The sequence below is a fragment of the Protopterus annectens genome, chromosome 4.part0 (assembly GCF_019279795.1).
Source record: "Protopterus annectens isolate FY-2018-M chromosome 4.part0, PAN1.0, whole genome shotgun sequence".
NCBI classification, from domain to species: Eukaryota; Metazoa; Chordata; order Ceratodontiformes; family Protopteridae; genus Protopterus; species Protopterus annectens.
The window spans coordinates 87,018,271-87,037,029 of NC_056733.1; the positions used below are offsets into that span (position 1 = coordinate 87,018,271).

Below are 18,759 nucleotides of genomic sequence, written 5' to 3' on the forward strand. Positions count from 1 at the left end.
ACCACATAGGTAGTTTAGGGTAGAAAAGTGTATATAAGTCCCAGCTAAGAAAGAGGGGATGGGGGGGGGGGGTAACCTGGACTGCAGCAGTGAAGACACTCGAACATCTACATTTATGGTAGGTACAAAACTGTACTATGTTCATTGTGTTTCACTGCTGCAGTCATTACACTTGGGTTGAATCCCAAAGCTGAGGTAGGGTGGCTGGTTCTATAGAGGATTTGGGGTGGCTATGAGGCCCTGCAGCACTGCAGTGGCAAAGCCAGCTCTGGATCTAGAATAAAGAGGCAAGTGATAATGCTTGGTAAAGGTGTGCACTGAACTCCAAGTTGTAGCTTCCAAGATGTCTTTGGTAGGTACTCCTCTAAGGTAAGCAGTTGAAGTGGCTGTTGCCCTGGTGGAATGTGGTCTAATGTTACTAGGTACAGGTTTCCCATGCTATGTGTAGCAGAAACGGATACAGTGTCCTATCCACTTTGAAATGGTCTGCTTTGAAATAGCCTTTCCCTGTGATCCTGCAGCATATGCTACAAACAACTGCTCAGTTTTTCTGAAAGCGTTTGTTTTGTCCAAGTAGAAACGTAACTGTCTGTGTATGTCCAAAGAATGCAGAAGTCTCTCCCCTTTATTCTGGGGATTTGGATAAAAAGTTGGCAAGTGAATAGATTGGTTAAGAGCCACACTGGATACTACCTTTGGCATAAATGAAGGGTTTGTTCTTAAAGAAACCTTGTCTTGGTGGAAAATTATGAAAGGGTCCACTGCCATTAGTGCCTGTAATTCTGACCCTTTGTGCTGAGGTTATTGCCAGAAGCAGAGCAGTTTTCCATGACACATATTTTAATTCTGCTGAATTGGCTGGCTCAAAAGGAGGTAAAGTTAGTTTTTCCAAGACAAAATTGAGGTCCCAAGTTGGTGTCGGTGCTTTCTGGGGTGGTCTTATGTTTTTAGCCCCTCTGAGGTACTGTTTTAGCAATGAATGAGAGAAAATAGGAGGATCTGTGTTGTAAAGAGCCAAGATGGCAGAAGTGTGGATCTTAATGGATGAAAAAGATAGTCCTTTGTCCAGCATCTCAGTTAAGTATTGTAATATCTGAGGAATATTTGGGACAAGAGGGTCAAAGCTTTGAGCCTGGTTCCAGGCACAGAATCTCATCCACTTTTCTGAATAAGATTTCCTGGTGCTAGGCCTCCTGGCCTCCAAAATGACATCCATAACAGCTTTAGAGAGAGGTGTTGTCTGCTTGACTAAGGAATCTGCCATGCAGCCAGGTTTAAGGTTTTCAGCTGACTGTGCAGGATCTGATTGTTTTGTTGAGTCAGAAGTTGTGGAGTTTGAGGTAAAATCCATGGTGGGCCTTGAGCTAAGTTCTGTAAGATTGGGTACCAGTGCTGACATGGCCAGTCTGGGGCAATCAGGATCATCTGTGTTTTTTCTTGCCTGGCTTTTAGGAGTACCTTTGAAAGGAGAGGCAGTGGTGGGAAGGCATAAACTTTTGGGCTTTTCCAGCCGAACAAGAGAGCATCCACTTTCCATGCTTGTGTGTGATAAGTCCTTGTGCAGAATTTTTGTAGTTGGCAATTCATTGGGGAGGCAAAAAGATCTACGTCTGGGCACCCCCATTTTTGCGTTATCATGCTGAATACTTGTGGATTTAATTTCCACTCGTGAGGATCCATGATGTTTCTGCTTAAGTCGTTTGCCAGAGTATTTTTCTTTCCTGGTAGGAAATGTGCTTGCAGATGAACTTGATAGGTTAGAGCTGTGTTCCACAAGGTCATGGCTTGTCTGCATAGGGGATAAGAATGAGTGCCCCCTTGCTTGTTTATGTACCACATAACTGTGGTGTTGTCTGTCTTTAATAATAGTTGTCCTGGATGCAGAAGGTCCTTGAAAGCTGTTAGGGCATTTTGCACAGCTAACATCTCTTTTTGATTGATGTGAAGATGCATTTGGTCTGCGGCCCACTTGCCCTGAATACATTTCCCTGCCATGTGTGCTCCCCAGGCGTAATCCGAAGCATCTGTTGTTAGTGTCTGCCTGGCTGTGGGTAGAATGAAAGGCTGTCCCTTGTTGAGGTGACATGCCTGTGCCCACCATCGAAACTCCTGATGTTGGCAGGGGAATTAGTGGTATTACTGCTTCCAAACTGTGACAGTGTTGAGTCCAAACACTTTTTAGGTACCATTGTAATTTCCTCATATGCAGTCTGGCATATGGAATTAGTAGAATGCAGGATGCCATGAATCCCAAGGCCTGCAGAATTTTTCTTGCAGGGAGTTGGGTTTTTGTTGCCATCAACTGAAAGTACTGAGTCAGTTGTCCTTGCTTGTCTGGCATGAGATAAGCCATCTGGGCCATTATATTTAAGCTGGCACCCAGGAATATTATCTCTTGTGAGGGCACTAGTTTTGACTTCTTTTCATTTACTGTGTACCCCAAGCAAATTAGCAACCTTTTTACAAACGCAAGATGCTTTAGAAGTATGTCCTTGCTCTCTGCTTGAATAAGGCAGTCGTCCAAGTAAGGATATATTTGAATTCCTTTTTGTCTGCAAAATGCAATTACTGGTGCCAGGCACTTTGCGAAGACCCAGTTCACAGTAGATAAGCCAAAGGGCAGTGCAGAGAATTAGTAATGCATTGAATCAGCTATGAATCTGAGGTATCTTCTGCAATTATGTCTGATAGGGACATGCAGGTATGCCTCTTTGATGTCCAAAGTAACAAGCCATGCCTTCTTGCCCGGCATGGGTAGAAGCTGCTGTAGTGTCAACATTTTGAATTTTAGAACATCCAGGTAAGTATTGAGAGTAGAAAGGTCTAGCATGGGTCTCCAGGCTTTGTCCTTTCTGGGGTCCAGGAAAAGTCTTGAGTAAAATCCTTGTCCTTGTTCCTGTTGTGGCACCTTTTGAATAGCTCTCATGTCCATGAGGGCTGTAATTTGTTTTTGTGCCTCTGCCCATTGATTTTGTGGCAAGTCTGGCATTCTTTTTAGCCTTGGTAGAGTGTGAAAGTGGAACCTGTAACCTTGAGACACAATATTCAGAACCCATTTATCTTGGGTGATTATATGACAATTTCGAGAAAAAAGTGCTAGTTTTCCCCCTAAGGGAGCTGCCAAAAGGTAAGTGCTTGGCATTTGAAGGGGGAAGTTATTGGGGCTGTTTCCTATAAGGTTGTGACTTGTCTTCACCTCCTTTTGGGGTTGAAGCACCCCACTGTCGTGGTCTGTAAGAGCCTTGGGGCTGAGATCTGCCTCTTGGGCGTCTGTATCTGCCTCTTTGTGGTCTGTCTGACACTGGAAAGGACTAATTATTTGAAGGCCAATTTCTGCTAAATCGAGGTGGCTGTACCTGTAACAAATCCTTCACTGTTTGCATAGATTTTGCCTTATCCTCCATTTTCTTTAATACCTCTTCTGCCTTAACACCAACTAAAATATCCTGCTGTAAAGGAGCATCCAATAATTTTGCCTTAACATGATCAGGTAAACTTTGTTCTTTTAACCAAGCATGCCTTCGAATCACAGATCCTGTAACTGCTACTCTACAAGAAGCCTCTAATGAATCAAAACCACATTGCAGAGCATGTTTTCCCACTTGTTAAGCTGCATGCAATAAATCCTGCATTTTCTTATAGTCAGGATGTTCTGAACTTGTAAGCATTTTCTGTTTTAACAGAAACATTAAATATTGTTGGTATTTAAGCATGTGAAACTGGCAACTTAAAGCTGTCACTGCTAAAGTTGCAGAAGTGTAAACTTTCTTCCCCCATCTGTCTAATGCTCTAGAATCCCTGTCAGAGGGAAATGGATTTTTAGCCGTGGAAGCCTTTACCCCTTTGGGACCCTGGGAAATAGTTTCTGGGTCAGCAACAGGGTTTTTATAAAGAAATTTGTGAGAGTCAGGGACTCTGTAGTACCTGTCTGGCTTGACTGGAGCAGGGGGCAAAGAATCAGGCTTTAAAATGGATTCAGAGAACACATCATCCACAATATCTAACATTGGTGGAATAGCAAGGGGCCTATGCTGAGGCAATAAAAGAAAGTCTCTGAGCCTTTTCTTGGATTCTGAGTAATCCCAGCCCTCCCAATGGAAATGCTCCCTCATGGTATTTAAAGTTTCCCCAAAAGAGTAATCCTCAGGAGGAGAGGCTGAAGGAACTGATTCTTCAGCATCAGAGTCCTCATAGTGGGGGGTAAAGAGTATCCCCGGTCTGAAGAGGAATCAGAAGAAATGGAAACCTGGTCAGAGGAATCATAGTCTGTATCCTGCCTAGGCCTTTTATCAGGGGGGGATGGGAACCCCTGATCAGAGTAATTAAGTCTTCGGCCATTTTGAGCATCTGATTTTTAGGCATGGAGGCCTGTCCAGGTGAATGCTGTACTTGCTTCTTTGTCTTTAACAGAGTTTTAGACTTGGCTGTAGTTTTTATGGTAAGCTGTGAAGGTCTGAAAACACCCTCAGAAGCCGATGCCTGCTCAGCGGCTCCGGACCCATCTGAAGGGTTAGTTTCCGTAGGCCCAACACCTTGAGTATCCAGAGGCCTAGACATCTCCACGTGGGAGTCGAAGGCAGCCTGAGGTAGCAGGTGTCAGGGGCTGCGAAAGCACCTCACTGAGGACTGGCCTAGAAGAGGCTTCATCGTCAGTTTTGGGCCTCAGATGCCTGTCCTTATCCTTGTCTTTGCGTTTTTTGTGTATTCCGGTTGTCGGTTGGTCCAACGGCATGGTATAATTAAACCTTCGGCCAAAGTAATGGCGAGCAAAATCAAACCAACATTTAATAGTGTGTTTGTTAAATCTAGCACAAAACCGACAACTAGTGACGTCGTGGTTTCAGCCTAGGCATGGAATACAGTAAGAATGAAAATCCTTATGAGGTATTTGCTTCCCACAAGAAATACAGTTATTAACTTTTACTGACATCGGTCTGAGGCAAGAAAAGGTTTCCCCAATGGGGTACTTAGCTTTATTGAAGACTTCGGTTCTGAAATTCGAATTGAAAATCTCAGGAGTCGGCCGACCGGCACTTGCGAACTGCTTTTGCTTTGGGCACTGTGCGGCAAGAAAGACTGAAGAAAATGGCGTTGGCTGCATCTTATATACCCCTGGCGCACTGACGTCAGGGAAGAAGCGACAGCAACCGACGCCGGACCAAGACTTTGGAACTCTGGACGACTGCGGGACCGCCTGACGGCAGGATAACCCAAATGTAATGACTGCAGCAGTGAAACACGATGAACATCCACCTATTCATGAGTCTATGTTTTGGACCTGCTCAGACAGTCTTACACTACACTGTGCTCTGAAGGAATGTACACTGTCTGAAGAGTTAACTGTTAAGTTAGAGTCATCCTGCTCAGAAGGTAAGATTTTGTGCCTCCCTTCTTGATGACATACAACATCCCTGTAGTGTTGTTTGTGTACACCTTCAAGGGGCCTGGAAAGAGCAAGAGGTGAAAAGCCTGAAAGGCCAGAATCAGAGCCCTCATCTCTTTGATGTTGATATGGTCTGACCTCTGATGGGGGAGCCAGAGACCCTGAACTTTTAGGTGATCAAAAGAAGCCCACCACCCCATGTCTGTGGCATCAGTGAACAGATCTTGAGATGAGACTGGAGACTGAAAGGGCAGGCCTGGAAAGACAGCAAACAGTTCTTTAGGACAGAGAAGGAGAGCTACATTGACATCCAGAAGGTGACAATGCTGCAGCCAAACTGACTCGAGGTGCCACTGAATTTTCTGCATATTCAGTTGGACAAGAAGGAACATTGGAATAGAAGAAGCCATGAATCCTCAGCCCCAAAGAAACTCCCTGGGTGACATGACAGTCTCACCAAGAAGAGACTGAAAGAAGGCTGTCGATGACCAAACTTTTGAATGTGAAAGAAAGGCCAACATTGGCACTGTCTGAATTGTGCACCCCAGATACACAAGATCCTCAGAGGGAGTTAGGACAGACTTTTGGAAGTTGATACTGAACCCTAAACTTTGAAGAAGAAAAATGGAGAACTCCAGATACGGTAATATGTGACTGGGAGAAGGCACCTGAAGTAACTGGTTGTCTAGATAAGGAAACATCTGAATGCCTTAGAGCCTGCAGAACGCAAACACAGAACCTAGGCATTTTGTGAATACCCTTGGGGCAGTAGAGAGGCCAAAGAACTGAAAATGAAAGAAAGACACACAGAAATGTTCAAACCTCCAGAAAAGTGGGTTACAAGGGATATGAAGGTAAGCATCTTTCAGATCCAAAGACATAAGAAAAGCCTGTGGTTGTAAAAGAAAAAAACATGGTTTGAAGAGCAAGCATATGAAAAGAAGGGACATAGAGAAAGGTGTTGAGATGGGAGAGATCCAGAATAGTTCTCCAAGTGCACACTTTTCAAGGAACAAGGAACATCCTGGAATAAAAACCCTTTCCCACTTGGGAAGGGGGGTGCAGACTGAATGGTTCCTTGGTTCACAGGGTCTCCAGAACCTCTAGGAAATGAGGAGGTTGCTCTAGAGGAGGTTGAGGAATACCTGAAAAAGGAGGAAGATACTTTCATACCATGAAGTAACCCTGATGGGTGATAGAAAGAACCCAAGAGTCTGAAGTGATGGGATGCCAATTTGGAAGACAAAAGGAAAGCCAATGGGACAAATGAACCTGGTCTAAAAGAAGGGGTGGGGAATGAATTGTCAAAGAGAAACAGGCCCATCAGATAAAGGAGGGTTCTGGGCCATAAAAAATTGAGAAGCCTTAGCAGTGGGGGCCAGCCTCCCAGTCTTTCTGCCCTAGGATGTCTGGCAGGGTTGCTTTTGGGCAGAAGTATAATTCCTGTGGAACTTAGGGATAGAAGACACAAAAATATGTTTAAGGTCCTGCAAGGCTTTTCCTTTCTCTTGAAGAGACTTAAACATGTCAGCAGCAGCAGCAGTCCTAAGATGTTTATTATCCAAAGGAGCAGCCAACAACTTGGCCTTAATGTCCTCAGCCAGAGACCGGAGACAAAGCCTAGAATAACACCTCATGACAGACCCAAAAACCGCAGCACTAGAACAGGCATCAGCAGCATCACAGACTCACTTAATAGAGTGGGAGGCCAATTGAGAAGCAGAATCTAAAATAGATAAGGCAGAGGATTTGCCTTTAGAATCAGGGAGGTCAGAAATAAAAACTAACAAGCCAGAGCAATCAAAGCCAGGCAAACCTGGTCATGTGGGTCTGATAATTAACAGCCCTAAAGAACAAAGTAGAAAGAGAGTAAACTTTCTTACCAATCCTCTCCATTGCTCTACAATTCTTATCAGAAGGCAAAAATTTGGAAGAGGGCAAAAACTTAGAAGGTTTGTCAGGAGAGACTGACACCACAGCAGAATCAGCAGGACATTTAAATAAAAATTGACAATCCCCACAAACCTTATAGAACCTATCTTGTTTCTTAGGAACAGAAGGCTGAGAATCAAGAGACTTGGAAACAGCAATTTACTTATTTATTTAACATTTGTTCACTGGGAAAGTCTGACTATGTCAGAGCTTACAGATATATGTCTTTGGAATGTGGGAGAAAACACACATGAACACAGGGAGGACATGCACACTCCCCAGAGAAGCACCTCTGGTGAGAATCGAACCAGAGAGCCTCTTGCTGTGAGGTGACAACATTAACCACTGCACCACTGAGAAAGTATCTAACAAGGCAGTCAACACAGGAGGAACTGCCAATGGTTTAGAAGTATCCACTTTAAGTATCTCATAATACCTTCTCTGAATATCAAACACTTGAGAAGAATCCCACTTAAAGCATTCTAATATCCTAACAATTCTGCCCACACAGGACAACTCCTCAACAGGAAACTCAGGACTAACAGGCTCCTCTTCATCAAAACCATAAGCCAAAGGTGATGGTATCTGTGAGGAATAGAACGAAGACCCCTCATCAGACACTGAATCCTCATCAGAGGAATCTTGATTCCCTAAGCCATTTAGAAGGGGTAGAGGTCCAAGGAGGAGCAGGTACCAAAACCCCTTGAGGAGGCTTTAGGGCCATCAAGGTGGAAAACAAGCCCTGAATAAACTTTTGCCATTTCCTTTGTGCATCCTTAGGATGGACTGAACGTGCTTCATTTTTGTCTTTTCTTGGAAGGGACATCAGCCCTAACAAATACTGGAGTTTCCAACCATATATCCCTTTTATGCCCTAGGTTCTGTGCAGGAAGCATAAGTGTGATGTACAGTGCATACAGGATCTTTTGTATACTGGCTGAGAGTCAAGGTGCCCTGGGAAAGAGATCTCTTCTGTTTAGAATACTGCAACAGTGACATAGAATGACATCATTAGATAAAAACTTAACGGACAGATGTACAAAAACTACAATCTGGTGACAAGAATGTCCATAAATTAATGATCTGCAGAATGAGTCCACATCAAAAACAAACACCAAAAAATACATAATTTGGTGTAGTTATGACACACAAATGTGTAGATGTGTGTCGTACATTTTCAACTCTCTCAGTGTGATCTTAGCAGCAGTCTTCTAAAACTGGGTTAACAGCTCATTAATCAGAAGCTTTCATAGCATTCTCACTTAGGTACTGAGATTTCACAAACACAACACCTAAATGGCATCACAATGTATGCACTACTTACAATAGGAAAAGGATGGCACAGTAGGAGCAGAAGTTGAAGCATAATATCCTTTCTTATACTGCCTTTGAACTGGATCATTTCACAGAACCTAAAAAAGATTTTGTAACATGTTAAGAAATCCAGCAAGGCCATATTTTGTAAATCTTCTAACAAGATAATGCAACAAGTGTTATGCAATGAAATACTGTCATTCAAATGTTAAATTCTGATATTTGATTAGTGGCATTATGTCTTACAGCTTACTCATTCTACAAAACTGGGTGTAACACATTCAAGCAGGGCTCTTAAATCTTACTGCAAAATCTGCCATTGTAAAATGTGAAGTACTCATCTGTAAGTTTCCCTATGTCCACAAATCTTCAAGGAGGTCTCATGAAAGCCTGGACCAGTGGTATAACCCCCCCCACCCCCCCCCCCAAAAAAAAAAAAACATACATCTGACAGTTGTTTATACCCATGTATATGAGCTCCAAGCCAACATCACTTGCAAGAGTCACTTGGCTTCTAGTCTCAAATCAGGCCAAAAAGCATTCCTATCAAGAAACACAACACTTACTAAAATACTTCATCATAAATTTCCTCTTTATCCTCATTTTTAACAATATAGAGATACACAGGTCCAGTAAGTGCAGCTGTGCTCAAAGACCACGTAAAAGGGGGATCTGCTTTAGAAATTCCTCTCAAAGACCTAAAGATATGAAGGTATACCCTTATTTAAACTACAATACTTCAAATGGATTGTTGAAACAGATCTTAAATCAGGAGAAAATACCAAGCCATACAAACTTAGTAAAACTGAAATGAAACAGAGATGCTGACAAAAGAAATCTTAGAGCAGAAAACCTGGGAAAACAGCCCTGCCAAAGTATCCTATTAAAAGAATCAGATCCAAGCTGCATTGCTTTATTGACCAGGTAGTTGCACTGCAGCTGCCCATCACACATGCCTTCTTGAAACAGGCATAAGGAGGAGCAGTTTATCAAGTTAAACATCTTTTGATTGCATTAGATATGGAATCTCTTGATAACATAAAATAATGCAGTTAATCAGTCAATAACATGGTGGCCATTTGCCTTCCTTCAGCAGCTCACAGAGAACAAACTTTTTGTAATTACTAATGCATATCCATTGCATGGCTGTTTATGTAGCCCTATTCTGAAACTCCAGGGAAAAAAAACTTGATGGTATACAGGCTGACAATATGAAAAGCCAGTTACTAATGTACCTTAATACTTAATACTCCAGATCTTCCACAGCATCTCAACCAGCAGGTTCTGGGAGTCAGTTTAATGGTTAAGGTGTTTACCTTACAGACATAAGGTACAGGACTTGATTCTTAGATTTGGAAGGGAAACTGGCTTGTCTTAAAATGGCCCACAAGGGTAGCTAAGCCTAGTATTTACCTATGAACCATCAGGGATTGCAGGAATCAAATTTTGTGAGTTGCTTTAGCTAGCAAATGCTGACAGCACTGCGGAGCAAACAGCTGAAGTTTAAATATAACTCTTTGTTTTCTTCATTGGGGATGGAGGGTGGGTGACAGACCTGCTGGAGAAGGCCTGGAGTTACTCTATGGCCCTACAGATCAATCTAGCTTCTTTGGTAGACTCATCCATCTAACACAACTTCATAAAAAGCAAGTATCATACTAATGCTGAACCTCCATGTGCAGGTGGAAATACCAAGCTAAGGTTATTGGCCATTCAGAAGCACTTTAACAGATAAAGCTTTAGATCAATATTGGCAGTGATACATAAAAAGAAGTTATGCGTCCCTCCCTTCCTAGAGGATTGTGAGGAGTTCCCTTTTGTTTTCACTGGCTGAGCATCTTTTATTACTTCACATGCCAGGTAAATCTATAACTCTTTCCTTGTTTAGGTGTATTGGACAACCAGTTTTAGAAACTGGTTACTCTACTAATGTCTGGTGTGTGCTATCACAAACAAGATCTGGGTAGCTGACGCTGGGCATTCTGGGATAAGGGGTAGCCTCGAGCCAGTAAACAGCTCTCGAGCTATAGAAGATGGCCGAGTCGGAGCCGAAGATTGGCTCCGAACCCAAACAGCAAGAAGGAAGGCGAGATGAAGACAACTAACATGGAACGTTATGGTAGGTACATAACTTTTTTATGTTAAGTTGTCTATCTCGCCTTCGTTCTTGCTGTTTGGGGCAACGTCCCTAGCACCTAAAATCCCAGGTGATTCATTGGATTGCAAGAAGGAAGGCGAGATGAAGACAACTAACATGGAACGTTATGGTAGGTACATAACTTCTTTATGTTAAGTTGTCTATCTCGCCTTCATTCTTGCTGTTTGGGACAGTGTCCCTAGCACCTAAAATCCCAGGTGACTCATTGGAACAAACAATTCAGAACAGTAGAACCAAAGGAAGCTCTGCTCCGGGAGACCATATCTACCGTGTAATGAGAGATAAAAGTGTGGGGGTTTGCCCAAATGGCGGCTGCACAGATTGAGTCTATGGGCAACCTAGACTGAAACGCTACAGAGGTAGCTAATGCTCTAGTGGAATGACCTTTTGGTTTAGCTGGTAGCTCTTTATTTCGTAATTGATAAATAAAGGCAATAGTATCAGATAACCAAATGGATAAGGTCACTTTAGAAACTGGAAGACCTTGTTTGTTGAAAGCATAAGAAAGAAATAACTGGTCTGACTTTCTTAGTTCCTTAGTTCTATGGAGGTAAAAACGCAATTGTCTGTGTACATCCAATTGGTGGAGCTTGTATTCTGCCTTGTTGCTGAGATTAGGAAAGAAAACTGGGAGATCTATGGATTGATTTAAATTGTTCTCTGAGCAGACTAGGAATAAAGGATGGATTGGTCCTCAGAAAAACTCTGTCCTTCTGAAACACCAGGTAAGGAGGACAAACACATAGTGCTTGAAGTTCTGAGACACGTCTAGCTGAAGTGATAGCAACCAGAAAAAGTGTCTTCCAAGAAAGAAATTTTAAAGGACACAATGCTGCTGGTTCAAATGGAGGCAAAATTAAGGAGGCTAAAACTAAACTGAGATCCCAAGGAGGGGGAGGATGTCTAACTGGGGGTCTAAGAAGAGATGTTCCTTTCATAAAGGCTTTGCATAGCTTATGAGACATTATGCTAGAATTAAGCAAACCGATATGAAAATTAGAAATGGCAGCTAGTTGTACTCTAATGGTAGCGGAAGCCGCACCAGACTTAAAAAGCTGTGTTAGAAATTCAAGAATTTCATGGATTGGGGCTGAGAAAGGATCCAAATTTCTAGACTCTGCCCAGTAAGAAAACCGTTTCCATTTATCAGCATACGTTTTCCTCGTAGTAGACTTATGTGAGGAAACAATAATATCACGGACTGCTGGGGAAATACTGGAAAGCCTGGGATAAGGTTGGAAGTGGAGTAACCAAGCTGCGAGCTGGAGAGTTTGAAGGGATTGGTGCAACCCGCCTGATTGGTGAATCAGCAGATCTGGAACTGGGTCCAGAATCCACGGTTGATCTAGAAGGTGGAGGTGTAGGAACAGTAACCATATCTGTCGAGGCCAATATGGGGCAATGAGGATCATTTTGCAACCTAATGATTTTGCTTTCTGTACGAGTCTTGGAATTAGGGGAAAAGGTGGAAAAGTGTAAAGAAGTCCCTGAGGCCAATCGTGGACTACAGCTTTTCTGGGTATATGACCTGGAAGAGGAAGTAGGGAGAAGTAGCTGCTGCATTTGTTGTTGAGAGGAGTGGCAAATAGGTCGCAGCAAGGCTGTCCCCATTTGTGGAAGATATGATCCGCAACTTCCTGATTCAGAGACCATTCGTGAGGCATAAGGATAGCTCTGCTGAGCCTGTCCACTATAACGCTGGATTTCACAGGGATGTGCGTTGCTATCAGAAAATGTTGGGAGGAAATTGCCCATTGCCACAGTCTGAGTGCTTCTCGACATAAGGGGTAAGACCTGGTCCTGCTCTGTTTGTTGATGTACCACACCACTGACATGCTGTCCGTTTGGATTGCAGTGGTCCCGGAAGGAAGAGAGTCTTGAAGGGCTTTCAATGCTAGGAGAACTGCTCTCATTCCTAGGACATTGATATGCAGATGATACTCGTGAGGTTGCCAAGTGCCTTGGACTGTCCTGCCTAGATAATGCCCCCTCCACCCTATCAGGGAGGCATCCATGGTCACTGTGGCTACTGGAGAGGGTTGTATGAAGGGTCTGCCCTGAAATACTACTGGGGAGACCATCCACCAAGAAAGGTGCCTTTTGCACGTTTCTGTGATCAGGATCATGTGAGACATGGGTAGTTCTTGGAAAGACCACTGCATGAAAAGAAGCCACTGAAGGATCCTCATGTGGAAACACGTTAATGGGGCAAGAAGAATTGCAGCTGCCATGGAGCCTAGAGCTTGGAGGACATGTCTGACTTGAACCCTTTTGCTCTGCATTAGAGTTAACACTTGTTGACGAATAGTGGAAACTCTTTCCTGTGGTAATTTTGCAAACATTTCTTTTGTGTTTAATTTGGCTCCTATGCATGTAATAGACTGACAGGGCAACAAGGCAGATTTTTTGAAGTTTGCTGTAATGCCTAGTTGAGTGCATGATTTGATTGTATAATCCCGTGCCTTTAAGAGTTGATGCTTGGTGGTAGCAGCCAGGAGCCAGTCGTCTAGATAGGGAAACACCTGGAATCCTTGATGCCTCAGGTGAGCCGTGACTACTGCCATACACTTGGTGAACACCCTGGGGGCTGAGGTGAGACCAAAGGGCAGAGCTCTAAACTGGTAATGACTGGCCCCTACCCGGAAGCGAAGAAATCTCCTGGAGCGTCTATCCATCTTGATACGGTAGTACGCATCCTGAAGATCTGTGGAGCACATCCAATTGTCCTGACCCAGAAAAGGGAAAATGGACTGCAGTGTCACCATCCGGAACTTTTCTTTTTGTACAGATTTGTTCAATCTGCTGAGATCCAGAATTGGTTTCCAGTCCCCTGTCTTTTTTGGTACTAAAAAGAATCTTGAGTAAGTTCCAGATCCTAGTTGGTCTGCGGGGACTTCTTGAATGGCTCTTTTTCTACCAGTCTTGAAACTTCTGTGACTGCTTGATCCCTTAGATTGGGTGGGACATCTGGGATGGGCTTTTTCGATTCTATGGGGGATTGATGGAAGGGAATTTTTGAACCTCCGGATATGATGAATAGTACCCATCTGTCTCTTGTTATATTTTGCCAGGTTTTTGGGTACAGCGAAAGTCTTCCCCCGACTGCCTCCGGAGGTGAGCAGTTGGGCAACCCTTCAAGGATGCTGGAAGGGTTTGGCAGAGAATGTTTGTCTGTCACCCCTGGTTTTGCGGTCCCTCCCTGCCATGAGGATGGCATCTGTTATTGTTGTTTCCCCCTCTGCCTCTGGGGGAAAAAATCACCACGTGTGTCAGAAAAGGGTCCCTGGGATTTTCAGAACCACATCTTTCCACTCTTCTGACCCTTGGGATAAGGTCTGGAAGGAGTGGAAAAACGGACTCCCACAGCAGAGAGAGTCTTGCCTTCCTGTTCACACCTGGTCAACATGTCTTTCACCTGAGGCCCAAAGAGAAAAGAGCCATCAAAGGGAGTACTGGTGAAGGATGCCCGAAAGGGTTCCGCAAACTGACACAGCCGCATCCAAGCATGTCTCCTGAGAGCTACACCTGTCCCTGCGGCTCTGCTCGCTCCATCGGCTGCATAGAAAATCAGCCTCATGGAGGAGTTAACTATGGAATTAAGAGTCGCAAGCCGAGAAGCTACTTTGGCTGGTACTCCCTCAGCTGTAGGATCTTGAAGGGTATCTCCAAGCTCTTCCAAGAGATCCCTTTGAAGACGTGTAAAATGGCATAGATAATTCAGGGACCTCATAGAAAAGGTTGCTGAAGCAAACACTCGCTTTCCATATCTGTCCAACGTCCGATACTCTTTGTTCGGAGGATGAACAGAAGAAGAAGTCTCTGCAAACTCTTTCTTGGTGGCTGCTGCTACCACCATGGCATCAACGGGAACACCTTTGGAGAGGAATTGCTTGTCCTGGGGGGCTGTAATGAATTTATTTGGTCTCCTCAGAGAAGGTTCCACAGAATCTGGAGATGACCAAGCCTTTCGAGCCACTACAGACATGAGTGGATCAAAAGGAGGAGATACCCAGGAGGTGGAAGGTCGGGAACCGAATGCATGCAGGTATACAGACTCGTCCTCGGTAGGGGCTAGGGAAGTCCAGTCCCTCCTCTGCCTAAGCATTTCAAGGATGTCCGAAAAGGGACCATCTTCAGAGGGAGACCTTGGGGACCCTTCCAATTCATCCATGTCTGTATCTGAAGTGACAAACTCAGGGGAGTCTATGTGCTTCCTCTTGCACTTCTTCTTCCGGGGAGGCTCCTCTGAGTGATCAGGGGAGACTTTGGAAGAAGAGGGATCACTCAGTGGGGTGTCCTGGGGCATAGGTTCCCTACGCTTGGGATCTGGAGGAGAAGTAGAGGTGGTCACAGACACCACGGGGGGAGGAGCTGATAGAGCTGGCAGTAGAGCTGTCTTGGGGGACAGCACAGTCCGCATGACCTCGAAGGCATCCCGACCTCTAGGCCGAGAAAGCTCTGGCTCCGAAGAAACAGGAGTCTTTCTCCGCATCGAGGGTGATGGCTCTGAGGCCGATGTTGGAGCCGAGCTCACCTGCGCCGAAGCTCCAAGGAGGAGAACGGGGTCTGACAAGGGTCCGATGCCACTCCCCCCTCTGAGCCGACGAGAGAGCCTCGGCACACAGATCCCTCCATAGAAGGTACAATCGAGGTAATCGGAGCCGACGTCAGAACCGAAGGAGAAATGATGGTCGGAGCCGACGGTTCTACTGCCTGCAGATCCACTGTCTCCGGCTCCGAGTTAAAAGTAGTTGGAGAAGGCACAGAAATAGAGGCGGTTGGAGCCGATACCTGTTGAGGTGGGCTGGACAGAATTTTTGCCAGTGCCTGTGACTAAAGCAACCTACTTACTCTCTCCATGTCATGATCCGATAATCTAGAGGATTGAGAGGAGTGGGAAGAATGATGGCTACGTTCACTCTGTAATAAAGGTGACTGTAGTGCCGAGTGGATGGACTCCAAGGATGGCGACCTCAGTCTCTTATGGCTCCGAGACGGCTCCGAAATAGCAGATGGAGCCAACAGAGGAGTTGTCTCGTCGGTGCCAACCGGTACCGACATACTTGTTTGGTCAAGTAAAGGAGTCAGCTCCAAAGGTGGAGCCGATGGCTTGACAGACTTAGGGGATTTTGCTGGCTGAGAACTTTTAGCCGAAGAATCCTGAGGCTTCAATAATCCCCGAAGGATTAATTTGTTTTTGCGCTTCTGCAGGACCCTTGGACTAAAAGCATGACATATAGAACAGGAGTCCTGCAGGTGAACAGCGCCCAAACAATAAACACAACTAGTGTGCCCATCTGTCAGAGACATTTTCTGACAGCATGAGTCACACTTTTTGAAGCCAGATACCTTAGTATCTTTAGACATTATAGTAACAACAACCACACAACAAATAATGAAAAGCTATACTATAAAAACAAGAAAAATTAGAGTTTTTTTTTTTTTTACAGTTAAAGAATAGAAGGAAAGTCTCTAATTTAAATGGCTATCCTACGGGGAGGGGGGGGGGGACTCTCTAATTTAAATGAGTTCAAGGGAACAGAAGGCCTAGGAGTAATGGAGCGACAGCCACCAAAGCTAAAATACACAAGAATGCAAAAAAGGGATAAAGGAATATTATGTATATACTAAAAGACAATTACTTGACAAACTTTCAAGAAAAAAAGTAACAATATATAAGACCAAAAAGATTATACAAGCCTGAGCCAGTAAGGAAGCAACCTTGCAGCTGAAGCGGCAAACGAGATGTGGGTAGCTCATGGTGGGCATTCTGGGATAAGGGGTAGCCTCAAGCCAGTAAACAGCTCTCTAGCTATAGAAGATGGCCGAGTCAGAGCCGAGGATCGGCTCCGAACCCAAACAGCAAGAACAAAGGCGAGATAGACAACTTAACATTTCTGAACACAGGAGGGGGAAACTAAATTGCAGTTGTGTAAACAGCCATCACTGACGCACTAGTAAAACAAGCAGCAGATCAGTCATTCCTCCTACAGAATGAGGATTCACCGCACTCAGAAGAGGTTTTTCCCTTCCAGTGTTAACAGTTTAAGCAATGAGAGATCCAAGCAGACATGGCCTATTTGGTAATGGTTTCCAAAGCTGTTTCAAAAGCAAAAGAAACAACTACATTTATTTAATTAATTTTATTTTATTTATTGACCGGGAAAGTCCGACTAGGTTCCACAGATCCTGTTTTCAGCGGAGGCATGGGGAGAAATGCTCCAGAAGCATGTCTTTAGAATGTGGGAGGGAACCGGAGCACCCGGAGGAAACCCACGCAAACGCAGGGAGAACATGCAAACTCCACACAGAAGGCATCCCAACCGAGAATCGAACAGGAGACTCTCTTGCTGTGAGGCGACAGCATTAACGTATCTGTTCTGTCTAGTAGCAGCTGCCTAATAAAGTAACGATGCAGGGATTCTCCTTATTTTTAAGGTGAGAACAGCATTATCATCTCTACTGAACTTGTTAGGAAATATAAGGGTAAAGTGGTGCTCTGGTTAAGTATGAGCTCTAAAACTTCTTTGGAAATGCACTCAGGTTCATGTAGACAAGTACACTGCCTAGAAGAAGATCGAGGAATTTCATATTTTATACATATATTCACAATAATTTTCCTCCAAAATAAATTAACTTCTTGCTACTCTCTTACTTCTTCTCATTTCCTTATATGCAAGTCTCACTTATGCTTCTCTATCTCACTATTTCTACCTCACTATTAATTACTGTTTTCTTTTCCTATCTGCTCAATCCTGCAAGGTTTTAAACAGGAATATTTCTAATTTATTTGTTATGCTAATATGAAAACAAGGATTATTTTTTTATCTTTTGTATATATCTTACATACTCTATGTTATCATCTGCATTTTCGATTTGTTCACTTATATATTGTTAATATTTCTTGTATAGTTAACTTATTGCATTTTTTGTGCGGAGCGTTTCTCCTCGGGTCTCCACTGAAAATGGGTAATTGGCCCAGTTGGACTAACCCGGTCAACAAAAGACAAACAAATAAAAAATTAAATAAAATAAATAAGGTATGTGTGCGTGTGTATGTGTGTGTGTGTATGTGTGTGTGTATATATATATATATATATATATATATATATATATATATATATATATATATATATATTTTTTTTTTAGTATACTGAAGAGCACGAAAAGTACAGTTGTGTACACTTACCATAAATGTAAATGTTCGAGTGTATTCACTGTTGCAGTCATTACATTTGGCTAATCCTGCTGGCAGGTTGCCCTCAGTCGGCCTGAATTCCAAAGTCCTGGGTCCTGTGTCGGCTGATGTCACCCCTTCCCTGACGTCAGGTTGTCAGGGGTATAAAATAACCAGCCGACACCATTTTCTTTAGTTTTTCTTGCCCTAGATGTCAGGTGCCCCCTAAAAGGGTAGCCAAAATTTATACATAGATATGGGTCCCTATGACTTAATCGACAGTTCATTTCATTGACAGTTCATTTCATCGACAAGCATTTGCCCCCTTCCCCAATGTTGTGCGACCCTGGAGTTGATATATATAGTTAGGGGGGATGTGGGGGGCACAGCCTAAAATGCTTGTCGACGAAATGAACTGTTGACAAAGTCATAGGGACCCATAGATATATATATATATATATATATATATATATAAAATTACATGCACCAATATAAACTTTACCCTCATTTACAAGCAAATACACCACATAGGTTGTATAAATCAGAGAAGGAAAGATAGGTTCCAGAAGAAGAAAAGGGGGATGGCGGGTGGGTAACCTGGACTGCAACAGTGAATACACTCGAACATCTACATTTATGGTAAGTGTACACAACTGTACTATGTTCTTTGTGTTTCACTGTTGCAGTCATTACATTTGGGTAGAGTCCCAAAGCTATGGTTGGGAGGCTGGAGCTAAACAGCATTAGGAGCAGCTATGAGGCCCTGCAGAACTGCAGTGGCAAAACCTGCCCTGG

General features: G+C 43.7%; 1 protein-coding gene across 1 annotated transcript in view; it reads right to left on the reverse strand.

Annotated features, from left to right (window-relative positions):
- Positions 1-18,759, reverse strand: part of TBCD (tubulin folding cofactor D) — a 3,708,267-nt gene that overhangs the window by 148,447 nt on the left and 3,541,061 nt on the right. The window contains exon 36 of the mRNA XM_044068123.1: positions 8,640-8,727. Within this exon, the coding sequence (XP_043924058.1) occupies positions 8,640-8,727 (88 nt within the window). The remainder of the gene's footprint in view (positions 1-8,639; positions 8,728-18,759) is intronic.